We start from the raw sequence: 22,145 nt of genomic DNA on the forward strand, positions 1-22,145 counted from the left end.
CATTTGATTAAAATCTGTTAACATTCTATAGCTGTAGCGATTCCGATCCAACGGACTGTCCGTCAGATATCGACACCGGGCAGGACGCGGGTGACGAGTGTGACACGGATGACCTGCTGGATCTGGACTTTATTGACACCGGGTCGATGCAGGAAGTCACCGACAGGGAAAACTACAAACACACTGGCAGCTGTTCCTATCATAACTTCCCGGAGAGATGCTCCTCGAAGCACCGAAGCCGCAGCAAGCGAAACAGCGAAAATGGCGGCTCAAAGCGACGAAAGAAACTGGTTCGCACCCGGAAGAAGCATTTGGAAGGAACGAATGGTGCCCCCCTGGTAGGAAATGTGGCTGTTAGTCGAGGTTGCAGGAGCCTTGGTGGCACCCCGGTGTCGCTGAGAAGAAATCAGTCCGAAGAAAGATCTTCAAGTCGCAACTCTCCCTTAACGAACCGATGTAACTCGCTAACCTTCACCGAAGTGCACTCACTTCACAGTCGAATACTCGCGATTTCGGAAAGCGAAAAGGCACTTCTAAAGGCAGACCTCGAAGCCGATGTGAAGTACAAACAGTTGATACACGAAGCCGAAACCATTCTGTTTTCGATGAAAACAAACAGTGTTAAAGAACTGAAGGAAACCAAAGAACCACCGACCACAATCTGCAGTCCGAGAAGAATCTGCAATCCACCAGCGAACAAACGAGTAGAAATTCTACGCAATTGCGAAGCAGACCTTAAGCGAGAACTCGCCAAAACCTGCTCGCAGCGATGTTCGGAAAATGGAGCCGAACTCAATCCAACCGAAGGCGTCATAATAAACAAACGGCTGGAAGTTCTGCGCTTTGAAACGTCACTCTCGGTTCCGAACAGCCCCCGGAACTCCCGGGTTATACCACGTAAAACTCACGTTACTAATTTCATTAATCAAAATCAATGCTCTGAACTGATTCGTCGGCAGAATGATAATGAAAATGACCTGAAAAGTGCCAAATTGTCTACACAAGCAGTAACCTACGAGCGAAACATTGTACCTCCAAAGTCGCCAATTATCACCAGAAGACGATTCCGCAGTCAAAGTCCAAAGCTGAACTTCGACTCTGACTCGGATTCGGACTGCGAATTAAGCCGGAATCTGGACAAAAATCACAACAAAAGCAAATCCAATAAAGAAACTATCTCCTCTGCGAGGAAAAACATTACAGGGAAACAGTTGAACACCTTCAGGCATACGATTCACTCTGCCGGATTGGTTGGCGATGGTGATTCCTTCGCGAACGAGCTTCCAATTCCTGCTGACAAAACGATAGTGTACTCCAGTTCACTGAACGAGGGAGATATGAAACGGGGCATACAAAAGTCGCCACTGATGTCCTTCCGATCGGTTGACATCGGAAACACACTCACCTACGATAGCTACTGTCCCCAGAGTGAACCGCTAAAGAGAAAAATCTACACCGGCAGTTCAACGTTCGAGAAGATTCAGCGCAGTCTCGATGCCGATCCGGGTGAGTTTGGCCATTTTTGTCGTTTGATCCAAAGTTGTACCATTATTTGTACTGTTCTGTTTATTTGACACTACTACCAACTACAAATTTGGCGCTTCACTGTTCCTGTAATAGTTTGGTTATTTTAAAAACACGATACTTCATTCTTATTCATTTTTTTTCCCCCTCCAATCTCTACCACCTGTGTTTTTGACCAACACTTTTGTTTCATTCTTCATGTCACAATTTAGTTTTGACGTGGGACTACGTCATTGTTTTCTATACTTGTATGCATTCTGTAAAATTGGAAATGAAACTGGCAAATGTTGCGTCAGATTTAAAACGATAATAACAGCTTAACTACATGATGGATAACAATAATCAGTATTTTGGTGAATAGATAAAATGTTTAGCAGTTTTGTAATATGCTAGTAATCACTATTTTTTTATTTGCAAAGCAGTAAAAATCGATAAAAAGTGTCAAGGACAAATTTACGCGAATAATGAACCAATCACATGCGAGCATTCCTAGCACAGACGACATGGATAGACACCAACCATTCCCTGTGATATTCCTGTATCAATATTCAAAAAAAAAATTGACAGAGTCTCCCCGTCCCAATAGGTCACTTGATGTTTGTTTCCATGAACCTAGACTAATTTGATGTCTCGAAGGTAAAGGTTCTTCGAAAAGTCTGAAACAACCCCTTTCCTTGAACAATTTTCTAAACCTGCTGTTAGAGCGTAGTATTTATGTGTTTGGTTTATTTGTTCAATGATTTCATGAAAATTTGGCGTTTTATCCGTACATTTTTCGTGAATATCGGCTTAATGAGATAAATAATGAAGCAGTTTCCCTATCAAATAAGGGAAAGATGTATATGAAAATGTAGATTACGCTGGTTGCATTGTATCTCGAGACTGATGAAAAAATAAATTCAGCCGCCCGTTATGCGTGTTTTCCTTCGAAAGCTTTCGAATTTATCTCAGGAGTGAACACCGCGGTTTACTTCTGTGCATTCTCAAGAGAGTGATTCACCTCTCTTGTTTCGCTCAGCTTTGGTATAAGTAGCAAGTGTATTATTTTCTGCGAGCGGTAGAAACACAGCACAAAGCAGAATGAAGTAGTTTGGGGCAAAATATTGCTAAACGCAGCATACATGCTGGGTATAGTGAAGGATTGAATGGTGAATATTCACTCTGCTTTACACATATTGAGGAGAATGACAAGCCTATCTATGGAAGCTAATTATATTAACTTACTTGCAAAAAAGTTCTAAGCCTTTGAGAGCGTGCATGTTTTAATTATCAATTCCTCCTCAGTTTTCGCGACAAAATTGTTGGAGTAGGTCTTATGCTTCAGGTTAGCCCAGAAATTCTCGATGGAACGCAGCTGAGGGACGTTGGGCGGGTTCGTCGACTTGGAATGGATACTACATCGATTTTCAGCCACTCTTTTTCCTCCAACAAAAGCTTCGAGTAGTGGACCGTCACCAGATCCAGCCAGAACACCGTGTTTTTCACCCTTATGGTGTTTCCCAATGAACGACAACTTCCGGCAGGCACTTTTTACTAGAAATTCATCCGTTCTAGGCCAGTTCGGAGCGAAAAAAGAGCAGCTTTGACATGCCTTTCCGCTGATTGTCAGCCATAGCAGAACCTTCTTGGGAAACGCGGTGTGTGAAATGAATTTCACCTCGAAGCTCACTTCCTTAGTGGAGAAAGTTAAATACGAAGTGCCCTGCCAGCCGCTGCTATTCAGGGTGAGATAGGTCTCGCAGTCCATCACCACCGCCACGTCGTCATTCGCAGGGAAAATTGACCTGACCGTCTTATTCAGCCGCTGCCGCTGCATCATAGCCTGCAGCTCCGAGACCAATGGACGAGACTGCCGCTTCCTGGCTTCCTGGCGCTTCCTTCATGTTCGCCAGGTAATTTTTCACTGTTTGATCAGTTGCACCGACCTCCCAGCCAGACGCACACAGCGATGTAGCCACTTTTCCCTCGGTCTTCCTCTTCAGCATCCTTTGGAGCTTTTTATCGTGCAGGGTCAATACCGGAACGGATGTATCCGACGTCCACAAAGTACCACACGATGTCCGTTTTCGACGCGGCAGGGTACCTACCTTGAACGTATACACTTTTGAACGGAGTAGCTTCCCTGTTTTTGTCATCACGGTTTGAGTTCGACTGGTAGAGCTTTCAAATTTTTTTTGCTGACTCATGAGTTGCTATGATTGATGCTGCATGGGTAGTTTCGTCAGTGCGTATGAAGGTTAACACATGACAAATCGGCATTTTTTGTCCTTTTTTTAATGTCAATGTTAGAGCCTTGTTCCAGAACTTTTGACGTGGGTTTTCTATACTGGGATGCATTCTGTGAAATTGGAAATGAAACTGGCAAATGTTGCATCAGAATTCAAACGATTTTATCAGCATGACCACATGAAGAATAACAATAACCAATATGTTGTTGGATAGGTAAAATGTTGGACAATTTTGTAATATGCTAGTTATTACAACTATTTCATTGCTCAGCGCTGAAAATTGATAAAAAGTTTCAAGAACAAATTTAGGTGAACAAGAACCAATCACATGCGAGGATTACTAGCACAGACAACATGAATTAGTGGTGGGAGTTATCACTAAAAATTGTTACTGAGTTATCAGTAATTTCCAACTCGTTACTGATTACTATCAGTAATTATCAGTAATTTGCATTACATTTTTAAGCAAGGACATTCAAATCACCGATATAATGACAAAGTTAGAAATGAGCTATAATTATCGAAAATTTCGCTGTTAGTGTTGCTTTTATGCAGCTATACTTTTAGTTTAAGCATCGTTGGTTTGACATTATTTTTCGTTGACGATATTGCATATGTTTGATGATTTGGGATTACATTAGAGAAATTGAAAAAGCAACATGTTTTAAGTCCGTTTCTGTTTTGTTCATTCTAATAAAATTCAATCAATCGCCTACAATTGTTTTAATTCGCTCCGGATACGAGAGCTATCGAATGTATAGAGTATAGAGCGCTCCCACAAAAAATCACGTTGCGTTGACTCTTCGGCTAAGATTATCAATTCATTAGTTCAGAGATTCAATCCCGACAAATCCGGACAAAATTACTAACATGTTCTGACATATTTAGAGCATCTTCAGCGGTGGTCCAAATCGTTGTTTTATTCTATTTTTTTTTAACAAACTCAAATTCACTGCTGCACCGGTGGTGTAAATTTTGTTTTATACCAGATCTAAATTGAAAAAATTTGAAACTGGTATACGTTTTGGTCTATTTTTGTCACTTTTTGGAACAAGAAATAGATCGTTCTGAAACCCTTTGTACGCTGCCAATAGGTAGGTAAAATGTCATATTTCAATTGAACACCTCATTTTTGGCTATTTCCATATAAGCGTTTTGCGAGTGTTGGGGAATAAACAAAACAAAGATTTTTTATGACAACTCACAATTCATTTTTGTGGCTTTTCTGAAGCAGAATATGAACAGGTTTGTCGTTTTTGGCATCAAGGAAACCGACCAGCAAAAGGGGGAATTCTGAAAGACCATAACTGTCGCCTTAATTGTATTGGGACTAGAGGAGAACTTAAGAGGCCATAAAAATGTTCCTCGAAGACACTGAACTGAAAACGTTCAAATGGTGACATTGCGCATTTCGTTCCGAGCAACTCGAACAAAACTAAATGATCGCTGGGGGCGTTATGTTTCGTTTTTCGTATTTTTCGACTTTACGGGTTAGATGAGCCGCAGGACAAATGACAATGACTGGTCCTTTTAAGCTTGAAGCATAACTGGCAGTGTGTGACCTACTCGAAAATAGCGAAAATCGTTCGAATCGAGCTGCGCAATGCCACCCAATATCCTCAAAACCCAAACCAAGTTTGAAGAACTGCAAGATTTTAAAAGATTGATGAGACGAAAACGGAAGATGAACATCTACGCGATCAAATATTTTTCGCTATCCTCCGAAACCAAGTAGGGTTTCGGAGCAGAAATTTTAGATCATACCAATCCATCCTGAGAAATGTCATTGACGCTCGGGTCGAACCGTCAAATCCATAAAGTCTTGTGGATATAAAGTGTCTTGCCAAAGTAATCGTTTTGTACGTAAAAATTATCGAATTACCGTTTGTTATATTGAGTGCTTTTTATTAAAACAAGTCTCATAAACTGACACTGTTGACAGTGTGACAGATGTCAGCGGTTTAAAGCAACAAGATATACAACACCGGTGCGGAGAACGAAAAGTTGGTCTATATTAGCTGGTTCAACAGACTAACAGACATAACACTTCGAACAAATTTTCAATAAAATCATCGTTCGGACGATTCCAGTACTTAACGTTAGTAACACTAGAAACCACAAAATATGTATGAGATTGCATGACAGCGCCCCAAGCGGCGTTGTCACGAAAAGACTGTTATTGGATTGGGAATTTGAAATGATCGTTTTTCCGTGACGATGGAGCTAGGTTCCAGTGTTACGTCTGTTAGTCTGTGCTGGTTCTATTCAGATTTCGCTGGTGTAAATCTAGTATAAAGTTGTTTCGAAAATAGACCACCGCTGAAGATGCCCTTAGCAATGCTTTACAGTGCTGCAGTCAACTGGTTGGTTCGTGTGGAACGCTGGGCCTTGTTGCGCTAAAATCAGCTGCTGCTCTGCTGGTTCAACAACTCTACATTTTCCTATAGTACATTAGTCAGCATAATAAAATCACAATTTTCCGCATCTTGATGGACGCATAGCTATTTTCCAAGGGATTGCTTTTAGAATAAAGCAAATCCTTTGGAAACTGACTAGCCGTAAGACCTAATTCTACGTCAAAATGCAAACAATATCAGTAAGGCGACATCTATAAATTACGTAACGCAAAAAACCCAATTTTTGGACCCCCCCCCCCCATGTGTAACGAAACGTAACGCCAACACCTTCCCCCCATAAAAATTACGTAACGCTGCAGAAGGATTTCCTTGATAAAAATGCTCGTTTTTGAGAGTCTCTCCAGAGATTTTTCGTTACGTGACGCTGAACTCACCTCCCCCCTCCCCTGTGTAACAAATCGTAACGCCCAAGCATACTCCCCCTCCCCCTTATGAGCGTTACGTAATTTATGGATGCCGCCTAAGTGAAAAACTTAACTGATAGTAAATGATATTTTTCCTTACTGATAATTATCAGTAGTTACTGATAGTTTCCCCATCCCTAACATGAATGGATACCAACCAATTATGAAATGCCAGAGCACTGTTCAAAATTTTGTATCAAGGATTTCGTCGACATCTTTCTTTGGGCGGAGTGCTTGTGTCTGGTTTTGTTGATGAATTAGAATCGCTCATCAGAAAAATTATTAAACTACCAATCAATTGCTCCTAATGTGATTTTTGAAGTAGAATACTTCTCTCAGGAAGTTCGGCTACATAGGGATGTGAAATGAAAATCTAAAACCGAATGAAGTGAAAAATATGTCCAATTTCAAATGCTAATAAATCGGTTTGTATTCGATGGATTTCCTTTGTTCTTACAGCAATAGATTGGAAAATCTTCTAAGATTCTTCCCAAATGAAGATAATTGTAATTTTATTATTCAAACTATTGTACTATTGAAAATAGTCAAGCCTTGTCAAAACGAAAAATTCGACCTCTGATCTGATCTCTGAGCAGTCATCCCTTAGCAGTAGCAGTGCAGTGGATACCAGCGATAGCGGATAGCGGCCACAGCTGTGGCGTAGCAATGGATAGCGCACTAGTTGCAGCGGATCTCAGCATCGATAGCAGCTGGGCCAGCTGATGCAAGGACAGCGGATACCAATGGCAGCGTATAGCGGCCACAACTGTTGCATGGCTACGAATAGCGTAGCAGTTGCAGCGGGTATATCTGACCATGAAGCATTTATGCAATAATTGAATGAAAATTGCAATTGTAGCAATCGGCCTTTTTCGAGGCTACTGAATATTTTGAAAGAGCATAATGAATGGTTATTAATAAACTGCAACTGAGGTTTGTTGCTGCTGCAAATGCACAGCAGTGTGATGTTTATTACGATTTGTTGATACTGTGCATAACAAGCGGTATATACGAAACAAATCGATTTCAAACAGAAAAGTTCGGCACGTTCTGCTCACGATGCTGAGTCTGTTTTAGAAAATTCACAACACTTCATTAACAATGATGTAACGTCTTGAAGAAGACGGTTAAAGTTTGACAACCCAGCAGAATTTCGACCTTCATACTCATGTCTACCATCGACAATATCAAACACGCAATAATTTGCTTCCATGCGACACGGAGACCGGAACATTTTTTTCTTCCAAGCCGCACAAGACGACACAATACATATTATTTTGTTGCCTTAATGAGAGCTCTATCGGTCCGGCTCGACAGAAAGTCCACAAGAAATCGTTTTTGTACATCCGTGTTACGAAACTGAGAAAATCTGTAGGAACTGAAAATAAAGGCGGGTCCAGAATGAATGAGATGTGTTTTTCGTACATGAGTATAACAACATACGAAATAACATTTTTCGAACGTTGTAGGATGGTATAAATGGAAATAATTCAGCCACACCAATTTTTCCAATTATATCATTCCACAACGTTCGAAAAATTTATTATGTCAGAGCCAGTCTTGGCATATTCATCGTGTGTAACAAAGAGGCTCATATAATTTGCACAGAAGCAAATGCACACTGTGTGAAGCAAGCAAAATACGCAACATCAGAAAGCTTGTATTGTAAAAAGAAAGCGCATGAAGCTCCCGCAGAGAGACTTTTCCGATTGCAACTGATAAAATGTAGATAGCGCACATGTATTGCTCATTGATAAGCGCACTATGATGAAAATTCTAGCTGGGTAAACGTTTCTGTCTGTTTTCTTAATAACCTGTTCTGTAGCGTTTCCGTAGGGCTCTGCGCTATACTCACTGTGCTATGCTCACTGAGTTTTTTTACTATCACGGTGCAGGTCTATGATAAATTTAGCCCAGACACAGTAAATTTACTCAACAGCGCCCAGCTTTGGCTCGCCTACTCATGTGTGTAGTTATATTCCACACTCCCTACACGCAAAGGCATCGCTCAATAAGGTTGTGCTTTTTTTCTTGTTCATCACAATGCCTACTAAAAAATTGATATGATGCAATTTATGTGTTGATAAATGCACAAAGATGAGTAAGTGGACAAGACTGGTCAGAGCGGATATCGCACGCTATCTGACCATGAAGCATTTATGCAACAATTGAATGAAAATTGCAATTGTAGCAATCGGCCTTTTTTAAGACTACAAAATGTATTTGGAAGAGCATAATAAATGGTCATTAATAACTGCAACTGAGGTTTGATGCTGCTGCAAATGCACAGCAGTTTGTTTGATGTTTATTGTGATTTGTTGATACTGTGCTTAACAAGCGGTATATACGAAACAAATCCGATTTCAAAATGACTGACACGCAAGCAGCCAGGTTATCTTTCTTGTAAAAGTTTTCTTGCGGTCGTGGCTTTGCACACAACCCTCCTGTGATTTTTTTGTACTTAAGATTTATAGGTTTAGAATAACATATAAACAAATCTCACGTACCACAGCTTGAGGACGCAACCGACGCATTATCAAATTTTTAAAATTATGACTTAAAATCAATAATTGCAGACGAAACTTACCCCAAATCCGATTTTTCGAATATTACAAATGACATGTTTTTCAAAACATCAATTTCTACTAAACAAGTAATTGAATTGTTCATTGAGTGATGATTGATTTACCTTCCAGTTGGTCTCGAGGTACTGGCCTAACGAGTCAGCCGTCTCATGTTCGAACCTCGGCTGGGAGAGGCCGATGGAGTCAATAGGATCGCTCCGCAATTGTCCTGTACACTAACGGTTGGCTGCGAAGTCTGTGTTGAATAAACAGAAGGTCAAATTCCAGAAGGAATGCAGTACCTGGGCTTTGCTTCATGAGTGATGATGGATAACCATAGTCAATATGTTTGTTGAATAGACAAAATTTTGTTATATGCTAAATATTATTATTACTTCATTGCTGAATCACATTCGAGCATTCTTAGCACAGACGACATGAATAGACACCAACCATTTACAGTCAGGTTTTTTTTACGCGGGGGATACGTACCTCGTAAAAAAACCGCGTAAAAAAAACCGCGTTAATTCGAAAATCCACGTAAAAACAAACGCGATAATTCAAAAATCCACGTAAAAAAAACCGCGTTAATTAAAAAATCCGCGTAAAAAAAACTCGCAAAAAAAACCGCGTATAAAAAAACCGCGTAAAAAAAACCTGACTGTACTGTGTGTTCTCTATATCAGCATCAAAAAAGGACAGAGTTCCCACAGTTCAATCATTATTTACTTCCATGATTTGATGTTTCGAAGGGTTTTACGAATAGTTTAAAACTGCAATGCTGCTGCTGATGGTGATTACAAGTTTATTTCATGAATATGGTCACCATAAAAAACATAAAGTACTCAGCAAAAATTGTACATTTTTGCAACGCTCTAAGTCATTTATTTCATTTTATCTTTGTTGTTTTCTAAGTAATCGTAACTGAGAGTAAGAGCCGGTGATTTTTTTGAATTTCTTATCCATTTATTAAGATTTAGTTAGTTTTTAAATAGTTTATTTGACACGGCACGATACAATTTATGTTTAACTGAGCCAAGTACATTTTTTTTAATTCTAAATTAGCAGGGAAAAGAGGGAGTCCTTTTTTCATTCTCGCGGCCGACTACGAGCTAGTGGGGATTTAAGGTGAGAGGAGGGGTGTTACAATTTTGTTTTTAACTATTTTATATTACAGAATGTATTCATTTGTACGAGGCTAACCAGTGATGTTCTATTTGAGCAGTTTTGGTCTGAGGTGTCTGCGTAAACATAGAGATGCCGAGTCTTCGTTTTAGTGTCTCCAGCTGGGTGTATCATTCTCTTTCAGTTTGTGACAGAAATTGTATTCTAGCAAATAGATAAAAGAAATCAAATTTTAATGCCAGCATTTTTTATAAACCCGTATAGCTGTGTCATGTACTGGAGATCACGGGTACGTTCGGTTGTTTTCCTCGGGCCCGAAGGGAATCTATGAGCTCAGACCTAACACCACAGTATTCGGTACACGACCAAACAACATGCTCGATGTCATGGTAGCCATCGCCACAAACGCAGTGATTACTGTCTACAAGCCCTATACGAAAGAGATGCGTGTTTAACGTATAGTGATTGGACATAAGTCTGGAGTCTGGAATAAAGTCCCGACCTACATCCAACCCCTTGAACCATGCTTTCGTCGATACCTTAGGAAAAATGAAATGTAGCCACCGTCCCAGTTCATCTGAGTTCCATGATGATTGCCAACTGTTGAGTGTTCTCTGACGCAAAATGCTATAAAATTCATCATAAGCAATTGGTCTTACATAAATATCGCCATCAATAGCACCCACCTTAGCTAAAGCGTCAGCCTTTCCATTGCCCGGAATGGAACAATGAGAAGGGACCCACGCTAAGGTAACCCGGTAATTTTTATCTGTTAAAGCACTTAAAAACCGCCGTATTTTCCCCAGGAAATACGGGGTGTGCTTCACAGTCTTCATCGATCGCAGAGCCTCAATGGCACTGAGACTGTCTGTGAAGATGAAGTAGTGGTCTATGGGCAGGGTTTCGATAATCCCAAGAGAGTACTGAATGGCAGCAAGTTCTGCGACGTACACGGAAGCAGGAGCATCGAGTTTGTAGGAGGCGGTAAAATTTTCGTGGAAAACACCGAAGCCAGTGGACTCATCTAGATTAGATCCGTCAGTGTAAAACCTTTTATTATAACTAACATGTTTAAACTTATTGGAAAAAAATTTAGGGATCTCTTGGGGTCTCAATTGATCCGGGATACCAGAAATGTCTTGTTTCATGGTAGTGTCGAAGAATATAGCATTATTAGAAGTATCTAAAAGTGCGACATTGGAGGAATCGTATAAAGAAGGATTAATATCTTGAGCCATATAGTCAAAATATAAAGTCACAAATCTGGATTGAGATTGAAGGTCGACCAACCTCTCGAAATTTTCAATTACTAATGGGTTCATAACTGTGCATCGAATTAGCAACCGGTAAGAGAGATTCCAAAAACGATGTTTCAACGGAAGAATACCCGCTAGCACTTCAAGACTCATCGTATGGGTCGACTGCATGCAGCCTAAGGCAATACGCAAACAACGATATTGTATTCGTTCCAGTTTGATCAAATGTGTGTTTGCTGCGGGGCGGAAGCAGAAACACCCGTACTCAATTACAGACAATATCGTTGTTTGGTAAAGCCTTAGAAGGTCTCCTGGGTGGGCTCCCCACCAGGTTCCGGTGATCGTACGAAGAAAATTAATCCTCTGTTGGCATTTTCGTGTCAGATACCTAATATGGCAAGCCCAGGTGCATTTAGAGTCGAACCAGACCCCGAGATATTTAGCGACTAAAACCTGAGTGATTGTTTTACCCGTTAGTAGGAGCTGCAGTTGAGCTGGGTTATGCTTCCTAGAAAAAACGACCAGCCGAGTTTTTTTCCGGAGAGAATTCGATACCCAGCTTAAGAGCCCATTCAGACAAATTGTCTAAGGTATCTTGCAATGGTCCTTGCAGATCGTTAGCCTCGCTTCCAGTAATGGATACAACGCTATCGTCTGCACGTTGCCGTAGCGTGCATGATTTTGCAAGACATTTATCGATGTCATTGACGTAAAAATTATATAAGAGAGGGCTTAAACATGAGCCCTGGGGAAGACCCATGTAACTAATTCGGGAAGTTGTCGAATCACCATGTGAGAAATACATATGCTTTTCTGACAACAAATTGAGCAAAAATTTATTCAAATTAGGTGAAAGTCCCTGCGAATGAAGTTTCTCGGTTAAAACTTCAACAGAGACAGAGTCAAAAGCCCCCTTAATGTCCAAGAATGCAGAAGCCATTTGCTCTTTTCGAGCAAAGGCGAGTTGAATTTCGGTAGAAAGCAACGCTAGGCAATCGTTCGTTCCTTTGCCCCGGCGAAAGCCAAATTGAGTATCTGAAAGTAACCCGTTTGTTTCGACCCATTTGTCTAACCAAAAGAGGATCATTTTTAAAACCGGGAGGTACTTGCTTCGGTTTTTCTTCACCGCTTCCTTTTTGTGTTGGCTTATTGGTCATTCCGCTAGGGGTTATCTTGCGACCTTTGCGAGAAAGATTAGGTGAGTTGATCATTCTCCTCTTCCTAGATCCTTCTGGCATGGCATAAGAACACCCTTCGACGGGATCGTCAGATGTACCTTCATCGGTTGGCAAAAAGGAAAAGATGTTTCCTGTCGAGGGTGGCTCAGCACTCTTCAGCATTTCTGCGAAAGAGCGCTTTGATCATTCCTTGAGGGAACGCTTAATTTTTTCCTCGCGCTGTTTGTACGCGGGACACGCCGAAAGGTCATGCCGAGTTTCCTCGCAGTAAAGACACTTTTCAGTATTCTCACTGCAAGCGGTCTCAGCATGATTGCCTCCGCACTTGCTGCAGCGTGCCTTGCTGCAGCAGTAGGTGGCTGTATGACCTAACTGCTTGCTAATAATGGCAATGCATGACCCGCGGTACGAACAGGCGTACAGGCAGACGAACCCTGTCCAAAGAGATGTAGTTCGGCAGTGCGGATCCGGCGAATGTTACACGGAAGGAATCTGAAGGGAAGAATTTCTTCTTCCCTTCTTCGATGGATACTGAATGCAACTGCTTGACATCCAGTATTTTTACATCTTGAATCAGGTGGTTCTTGAAGCAGCCAACCCCGTGACGCAAAATGTCATCGACCGTGAGGCTTCCTTCGGTAACCACACCGTCGATCTCCACGTCCTTGGCAGGGATGTACACGCGGTACTCTCTCGTGAAGAGCTCGTAGCTAGCAATTGCGTTTGCTTGCTTCAAGCTACTCACAACAACTCGCAGTTTGTTCGGTCTAACCTTTGTAATTTCGGTTACGTCCGAAAACTGTTTTGCCAGATCCTTGCCGATTTGAATAATATTTAGAGGCTTCTTTATGGGCCTGAAGTAAATTACGAACGGACCTTTCGAAGCATCTGGGTAAGCTTTCACCCGTGTTGCCGGTACCCTTGGTACGGGGCTAGGTAGCGGGGAAGGTAGAGGGGAATTGATGGGGGAGATCTCAATCTCTTCCCCATTTGTTTCCACATCCAGGAATAGTTGCACCTGCATGTCGTCCATTTTGCGGGAGCGTTACGCTCTACCGCACACAAACGATAAATATTCGAATGTGGGGAGGGGGGGGGGTCAAGTAGTTGCTATTAAATTTTAAAAACAATTTTTCAAACTACAATGGATCAAAATGAAAAAAAAAGGCAGTAATACTAATACTAATAACAATAGTAATAATAATAATAATAATAATAATAATAATAATAATAATAATAATAATAATAATAATAATAATAATAATAATAATAATAATAATAATAATAATAATTATAATAATAATAATAATAATAATAATAATAATAATAATAATAATAATAATAATAACAATAATAATAATAATAATAATAATAATAATAATAATAATAATAATAATAATAATAATAATAATAATAATAATAATAATAATAATAATAATAATAATAATAATAATAATAATAATAATAATAATAATAATAATAATAATAATAATAATAATAATAATAATAATAATAATAATAATAATAATAATAATAATAATAATAATAATAATAATAATAATAATAATAATAATAATAATAATAATAATAATAATTATAATAATAATAATAATAATAATAATAATAATAATAATAATAATAATAATAATAATAAGAATAATAATAATTATAATAATAGCAAATATAATAATAATATTAATAATAATGATAATAATAATAATAATAATAATAATAATAATAATAATAATAATTATAATAATAATAATAATAATAATAAAAATAAAAACAATTATAATAATAATAATAATAATAATTATAATAATAATAATAATAATTATAATAATAATAATAATAATAATAATAATAATAATAATAATTATAATAATAACAATAATAATAATAATATTAATAATAATGATAAAAATTCTAAAGTGAATACTTCACCGAACGTCTAAGTCACGACCTCACGGCTGATAGTAGGATTAATCGAGCGTCTCCGCAGAACAAACAATCACGATCCAGCTTCGTGTTGTGACACAGTGGCCGTATCCTACACGCGACCTTGTAGATGCCACTTGTAGTTGACTTCCACTCTCTCGATCGTATGGTGGTCCGTGCTGCTAGCGGGGTAACAGCGGTGCGGGAGAATTATTCTTGCTGATATATCAGCTGCGTATCAGATCACTGGCGGGGTAGCCTGCCCCTACCAGTGTGCAGAAGATGTTTCTGCCAATAAACTGCAGGCTATTGTTATCGCGCAGCACAAGAACTAATCGACAAAAAAAAAAACACCCGTACGATAACTCGTGTATTGTTATTTTGCGAACTAAAACGGAGATGAACAATTTGCGTCTAATCGAGACGAAAGCAAAACAACGAATGATATTATTAAGATTTATTAAGCATTCATTTTTACATTTCATTTAAAACAATGAATGTAATTGTTGGAAAATGAAATAAACTTGTTAGGCAAAAAACAATCCTTTTAAATTTTAACTGCATTGTAATGGCTGATAACCACGATTTTTTTATGGAACTTGTCGATAGTTTTGTTTGACAATTTTTTTTTCAATATTTTCCTATTTGTGACCCTATGTAGTACTTCATTTTTAGGATTAAATATTCAGCAAATTTACCTGTGCGTATAGCTAGTCAAATAGTAATTTAAAATTTACTTGAGGGTTTTATTGGATATATTAAAATAAATGTAAATGTTGTGCAAATTTTAATTTAAAAGTTATTTTATTGTTTTATCTATAACTGATTGAATGACTATATTATTTCACAAAATACTAAATATATGATATAACCGATTGTCTATTCATTTTTGCTATTAATCCTCTCACTGCATACCATTCTGATGTAACGTTTGCTTTTTATTCTTAGAGCTATCGAAAAAAGCTTTGCTGTACAAAATATCGCTACTGCGTCGTGAGCGTCAGGCAAAATCACATCAGGAAAACGCTGCTAACGCTTTACATCCAAAACACGAACCAGTTGGTAACGGTGCGCAAGCGACAGAGGTAACGGTGGCTAACGGTGGTGATAAAGCTCTCGATGCGGAAACCAAACAGCAACTAATAATGAGCACCCTCGCGGACATCAAACGAAGCCTCGAGGATCAAAGCGTTGAACTGAACGAACTCAACGATTCCGATCATTGAGCAGGACCTGCGTGTAATCGCTAAGCACACGCCGCAGTAATTATTCAACTATAATCTAACACGGACAAACAGCAGTTTGGAATGAAATCAGTATGTGATTGTTATCGATTAAGTTTTTATGTATGGATATCTATGTATAATGTACCGACGTCTAGTCCTTAAGTTCGGAGGTGTTCTTTACCGTTTACCCTACCTAGGTTCAAATATTGCCGACAGCGCCTGATATGATCGACGCTTCAGCGTTTTAGAACAATTATTTATTCGATAGGAATCTCTTCTAGAAAACACAATGAATTTACACTATCACGTAAGTATGGCGACATATTGTTTAAGATTTATCTGCGGAAAATATCCGGGTACTAATTTTTGATAAGCTAGAGAATCACACGTGCAATTGGATGCTCTTCGGTTCGGATTAAGGTCGACTTTACTACGATACTTTGATAAAACATACCATTCTAACCGTAGTGGAACCTATTCTAATACGTACTTAGTATAAACGTTAAAATATGTTATTCAGACAAACCAATTACTCTAGATGACACTGATTTCTCGGATCGATTACCGGGTGTTAACAGGAGGAAGACTAACTGTTCCGATAACTTTCTCTGGAAGTTTATTTACCAATTTCGTAGTATTCTCATCCATCCATTAGATTGTAGTGATAGAAACAAAACCAAAATCTAGTCTGTTTTTCCACAGTAGTAACTTTGAAGAAAAACTTTTCCGGTCAACTAAGAACGCAATTAATTCTACTCGAATACTAAGTACTTACTACACGTGGCGCATATTACCATTAGTATAGTTTGTAGTGGTTTACGTTACTATACCCAGTCAGCCAGCCAAAACAGGGCAGCGTTTAGTGTACACATCCTGAAAGTTCAGTAGCGGTTAGATAGTGACGCGACACGCGTATCCCTCTTGCTCCTTTCGGTGGGAGCAGAGGGATGTGCAGTCGCAGTTCCGTGGTTGATCAGTTACAATATTAAAGCCAAGTTGCTTTCGATTAATAGTTTGCTGATACAGTAGATGCGGTCTTTGTGCTATAATGGTTCCACTGGCAGATTCATGGGAATCTGTTAGCACAAGACCATCGCATGTTTTTGGTTTTTAGTCATAGAAAACTTTGTATTTCTGTCTCATAAATTTTCAGTTATATTTAGCGTAGAAGCAATTATTTCAAATTATTTCGATCCTGTGTTCATTACTTGCATGATATAACTTGTATAATAAACATTTAGTAAACTCCTTCATTGACGATAGTAATGTAACTTCTTTCTATCACAGTGGATATTGAAATATTTCTAAATATAGGTACACTGACTACTGCTAAAAACAATTCGAAGTGGTATAAACGAATTTTTTTACTACATGAAATATTTTGTGTAAGTAAAATAACATCCAACCAAAACCACCGAACCAAATGGGGGGGACCTTTTCTGTTGATTTTACAAAAATAAGCGGAAAAACAAGTTTCGCGCCGGAAAATGTAATCTAAAATGAGCGAAATATGACGTGTTTCCAATAACTCACTAGCCGTTCATTTTTCTTAACCCTATACACTCAGATTCATAGCATATTATTACTAACATACTATTCATATTAAACACCAAAACATGTTCGAAAAAACTGACCTTCATATTTCCCAACACACATTCTTTTCCTTCATTTGGCCTTGTAATTACTGCGAAGTTCTTTGTAGACTTTCTTTCCGACGCAGTTGAAAGTTTTTTCCCCAAAACATTTAACACTTTTTTGTTTGTTCCATTTTCGATCATCCCACCTAAGCCATTATCATGCATGACCAACTCGATTGAGCTTCCCGTACTGCACGCAATGTGTCTTCTTGTATGGCCTTACTATTAATCGAAAACATACTGTTCTTCTTTAGCAAATTATATGCCAAAAATAAACCATAGATTACCGTAGCAATCACTCCTTATTACTCTTATTACTACGCAAAAACCTTTATCGGCAAATTAGATCGCTAGAGTAGAGAGAAATTCAACACACAGAAAGGAAACCAAGTTACAGATAAAAAAAAGCAAAACTCATTCCCTCGGAATGGCGCGATCCGCGTCAATTGACGCAGATTGCAAGCCATAACCTCACTGTTGCTGAATCGACCAATAACACGAATCCTTACGATCGCCACACCATGATTAAACGAGCAAGATAAAAAGCAATTAGCAATTCCCAGCGGGAAGCCCGACGATATTCATCCCTCTACTCTGGGACGTATTGCAAATGCAGAAAACAAACAGGAGCATTAAAATAGTCATTTAAGGATCTAAGCGCATCCTTCGATAGAGTGAAAGCGGAACATCTTTTGTCTTTTGTCAACAAATTAAATAATAACACTAAACAGAGCAGGAAAAAAACACGTGAGGCAACATTTGTACTAAATCTATATCGCTATTGATATTGGTAACATCAGGAAGCATTAAAAATAAAACCGTACTGAGACATTATTATGAAAAAAAAATTGCTCACTATTTTCACTATCTGTCACAACATCCGAAACAAAACCCTACGCGTATCAAGTGTAATTGATAAGCTACGAAAAGTCACAGGTCTGTCTGTCTGTTGATGAGTCAGTCACAAGAAGCTTTATTTACTAAGGTGATGCGGCACGACTAGACTGGTACTTCCTCAGTGAGTTGAGTATTTAAGTAGACAAAATAAATAGGAGATGGTCAGTTGCACTCAACGATCTCATGTTTCCGATTTCTCTTGATGCTGTCCAACAATGACACAATGGAAACTCCCTAACGATTAGAGTCCAACTATTATTATTTTACCTACTTTCACCATGGAATTAGGTACTCAAATCACTCTAATATATGAGGATTAGTTGGACAAAAGGGAGGACTTTTGACTTTGACCCTTACCATCGAACCGGCTAGGGCTATCAGAATTGAACCAATTTTGTAATAGGTTTACTATATTGGAGTATACTCTGTAATAATGAGTATGGGATTGAATATCAAGTGAACAAAGTGCGTTTTGGAGCGATACTTTATTTAAATCAATTGAAAGTTCCAAGGAAAAGATTTGTGTTGTAAAATTCTTTTCAGAGTAAGACAGACAATAAATTTAGAGAAAATCTATTCCATAAAATTAAAATCCAATCGCTGGTAGAATTTTTCTTCAATGATCTTCGTGCAATTTCTGTACGTAAAACTGGAGAAAGAAACATGAATGTTCTATAGTATTGTTACCAGTACCACTATTCACATTTAACTTCTTCGGTAACCATTATGTTATCCTATGTATTCAGAAAAATTTAACAATTTTTGAAAAATAGCAGAATTTTCAGTAATTACCCGTTCAACTGATGATGTCAGTGAAAATAATGTTTATTCCTTCAAAATTAATAAATATATAGTTGCAGTTTCGCAAATCTGGTTATTTTTGATTCTTACCTACAGTTCCGGGGTTCATCAGCGTAGCATCCTTGCTTTTTTTGTTGTTCATCAATGATGTTACTAAAGTTCTACAACGATTGCTTGACTTTTGATTATTGCACCAGACTGTAGGCGCTGATTGACTTGTCCAATGACTGGTGTAATCTTAACTACAAGATGTTGAGCATTCCAGAGTGTACCGTGATTAACTTCCAGCATAAAAAACAATTCTGCAGAGTAGCAGACTATCGTTTTACTGACACCTCTTTACATTGCAGTGAAGTTTTTACGGGCTTGGGTGTTCTGTTGGACACTCAATTCAGGGAGTATTAATCGATGATTGGAAGAAAACGCTCCAAAGGATTCAGAATAGAATTCTGAAAATGATTTTGAAGCGTCCTCCTTGGTTTGGTACACTCGAATTACATAGACTTACTGGTGTTGAACCATTAGAAGCTATGTCAAATAAAATTATTAACAATTTTCGACAAAAATCGTTGCAATCCTCAATTGCTACGATAAGCTCTCTTTATAGCCAATAAGTTAGCAATTAAGTTAGTTGTAAGTCTACTTCCCCTTTTCTGACAAGTAGGTTTAAATTCCTACGAATGATAAGTCCTAATTGCGAAAGCAAATAAATCCTAACAATTAAAATTACAAATTTCTAACAGTGTTGAGAAGTCACCATTTGTGATTGGACACACATACTCATTATTTACTAATATTTATCATAAATACTTAAGCTACTAACAAATACCCCTTAAAAAAAAAAATAAAAAAATCGATGATTCCTAGCACCTTGCGGACTCTTTAGTGTGTTCTTTAGTGTGTTCAATATTGGAAACCGTACGCGTTGTATTACAAATTGTAAAATAAGTAACGCTCACAAAATTTCAGTTTTGTTTTCAATTAGCTAACATAAACACATATATTGAGCGACACCAGGGCAGTGTGTCGAACAGTTGACATTTCTGCATGACACCGTATCGAAAAGTACTGTTGCCTCACTCGCAGACTTCGACAGCAGCGTTCAACTGTACGCTTCTTTATTTGAGAGAATCGTGTGACGAGAAGCCAACACGGGTGGTTAGCGATTCTCTTTTGTGTCGATCTTCGGCCCGGGCGACATCTCGACTGTCGCACTCTCCGAATGACAATAATTAGGAATAACGCGACAGTTTAGAACAGCAATATAATGGAAAATAAATAATTTCTGTATTCTGCCGAAGAATATCATCAATCGTGTAAACCAGAAGATTTGAATCTTAATAACTTCGTCTTTAGTTTGGATCTAAACTGGTTGTAACTTGAAACACGAATGCTTGTGAAAGCTACATATATCTTAGAGCAAAGTAATATTTAAGTTAGCAGCCGTTCGTGCTGAATCGCGTACATGAAAAAGTTACAAGTACGACACAACATATACGATAGAATATAGAACCCGTGACCCGATATTATATTTATTTTATTATTTCTGTTTGTGAACTTTTTCTTTCAAAAAGAGTTCGCTGTAGGTAATTTTTTTTTTAAATTAGGCATTTGACATTCAAATAAAGAGCAGTACAATAAACGCATGAATCTTACAAATTCAATAATCGTCCGCGGACCCGAATAAAAAATCAATGCTAAGTAAATTGAATCCACCTCAGTTCGTAATAAATGCCATATATAGCACAGATTGCTACAGGCAATGACACTGAGCCAGAGATTGTCTTCACAATGACTACAATATGAAGACAAGTGAGCGAGAGAATTGTTGTTCATGCTGAATTCGTGACAAAAAGCAAGAGATAACAGCAGAACGTATGATACCTCGAGAGCGGCTACTGTCGCGTAGCGTTTCATTCCACAATGGCAATCACAAAATCTTGCTGCTGTCGTGTGAATGCTGTCGCGTACCAGTTCAATTCTCTACCCTGCACCAGGGGTTATGAATCTTTTGAATCAGTCAAAGCGTTGATAATGGCTTGAGAACTACAAATTCTATCTTTAATGGGTTTATCGGCTTAATCACCTTATTTCACCTTTTTCAAGGATAAAGTCACCGAAACTGTCGGAATAAGAAAAAACAAATCGTTTTTGCTAGTATACACAAGCCGATAAACCCATTAAACTAACCGTTTCAGTCGTCATATAAACAAATACAAATTCTATCAAAATTTACGTCCTCATTACATTACATTTTTTCGGCAAAGAAATTTAAATTATTTTCAAAATGCTATTATTTGCACAAGAGAGTTCAGTGGATTTGAGGACCGCTAGGCGGCCAAACTCTCTTTTTTCAAAACTCTGGAACACTTTTTTTTCAGATATTTCTATGTTTTCTGAGGACCGCATGCAGTTTTACCTCCTTTACAAGCCTTTTTAATTCAAAATACTGTTGATATCACTCGACACGTTCACAAGCGACTTAAATAATTTCATTAAGACTTGTCCCGGCGTGAAGAAAATCCAAAAGCGCCCAAAAGTTTACTTTTGACAGTCCTGTTAACACAGACGCCTGTAAACACAGTGTTGCCAAATATGTTAGGATTGTATGGGCAGTCAGGAACTGCATAAATGCGAAAGAAAGAGAGAGAGACCTGCAGCGGATTTGGAAATAGAACTATTGCGCAATGGCCGTCACCTCACTGTATTGTGTAATTGACCAGGCTAACACATATCTCTTCGGACCTTCTCCTTCAGAACGTCCGTCCCCACCTAACTGGTGACGACTAAAATTTTGGATTTTTTCAAGGTTCTTTTAATCAACAACAAACACACTCAGAGAAAAATGAGGATATGTACCGTTTTGATTCAATTTTCGAACAGTCTCAAACCTCGAACACTTTAGAATAAAAGTCACATTGTTAAAGCTAGAGTAATCAAAAGTATAATT

General features: G+C 38.3%; 1 protein-coding gene across 8 annotated transcripts in view; it reads left to right on the forward strand.

The window, feature by feature from the left end:
* The window catches only part of LOC129720839 (uncharacterized), a 207,704-nt gene extending 189,834 nt beyond the window's left edge, over positions 1-17,870 (forward strand). For all 8 annotated transcript variants that reach the window (XM_055672659.1, XM_055672667.1, XM_055672661.1 and 5 more), the window contains 2 exons: positions 32-1,506; positions 15,583-17,870. In XM_055672659.1, the coding sequence (XP_055528634.1) occupies positions 32-1,506; positions 15,583-15,860 (1,753 nt within the window). In that variant the 3' untranslated portion in view covers positions 15,861-17,870. The remainder of the gene's footprint in view (positions 1-31; positions 1,507-15,582) is intronic.
* The last annotated feature ends 4,275 nt before the right edge of the window (positions 17,871-22,145 follow it).

Source organism: Wyeomyia smithii, chromosome 2 (genome assembly GCF_029784165.1).
Source record: "Wyeomyia smithii strain HCP4-BCI-WySm-NY-G18 chromosome 2, ASM2978416v1, whole genome shotgun sequence".
NCBI classification, from domain to species: domain Eukaryota; kingdom Metazoa; phylum Arthropoda; class Insecta; order Diptera; family Culicidae; genus Wyeomyia; species Wyeomyia smithii.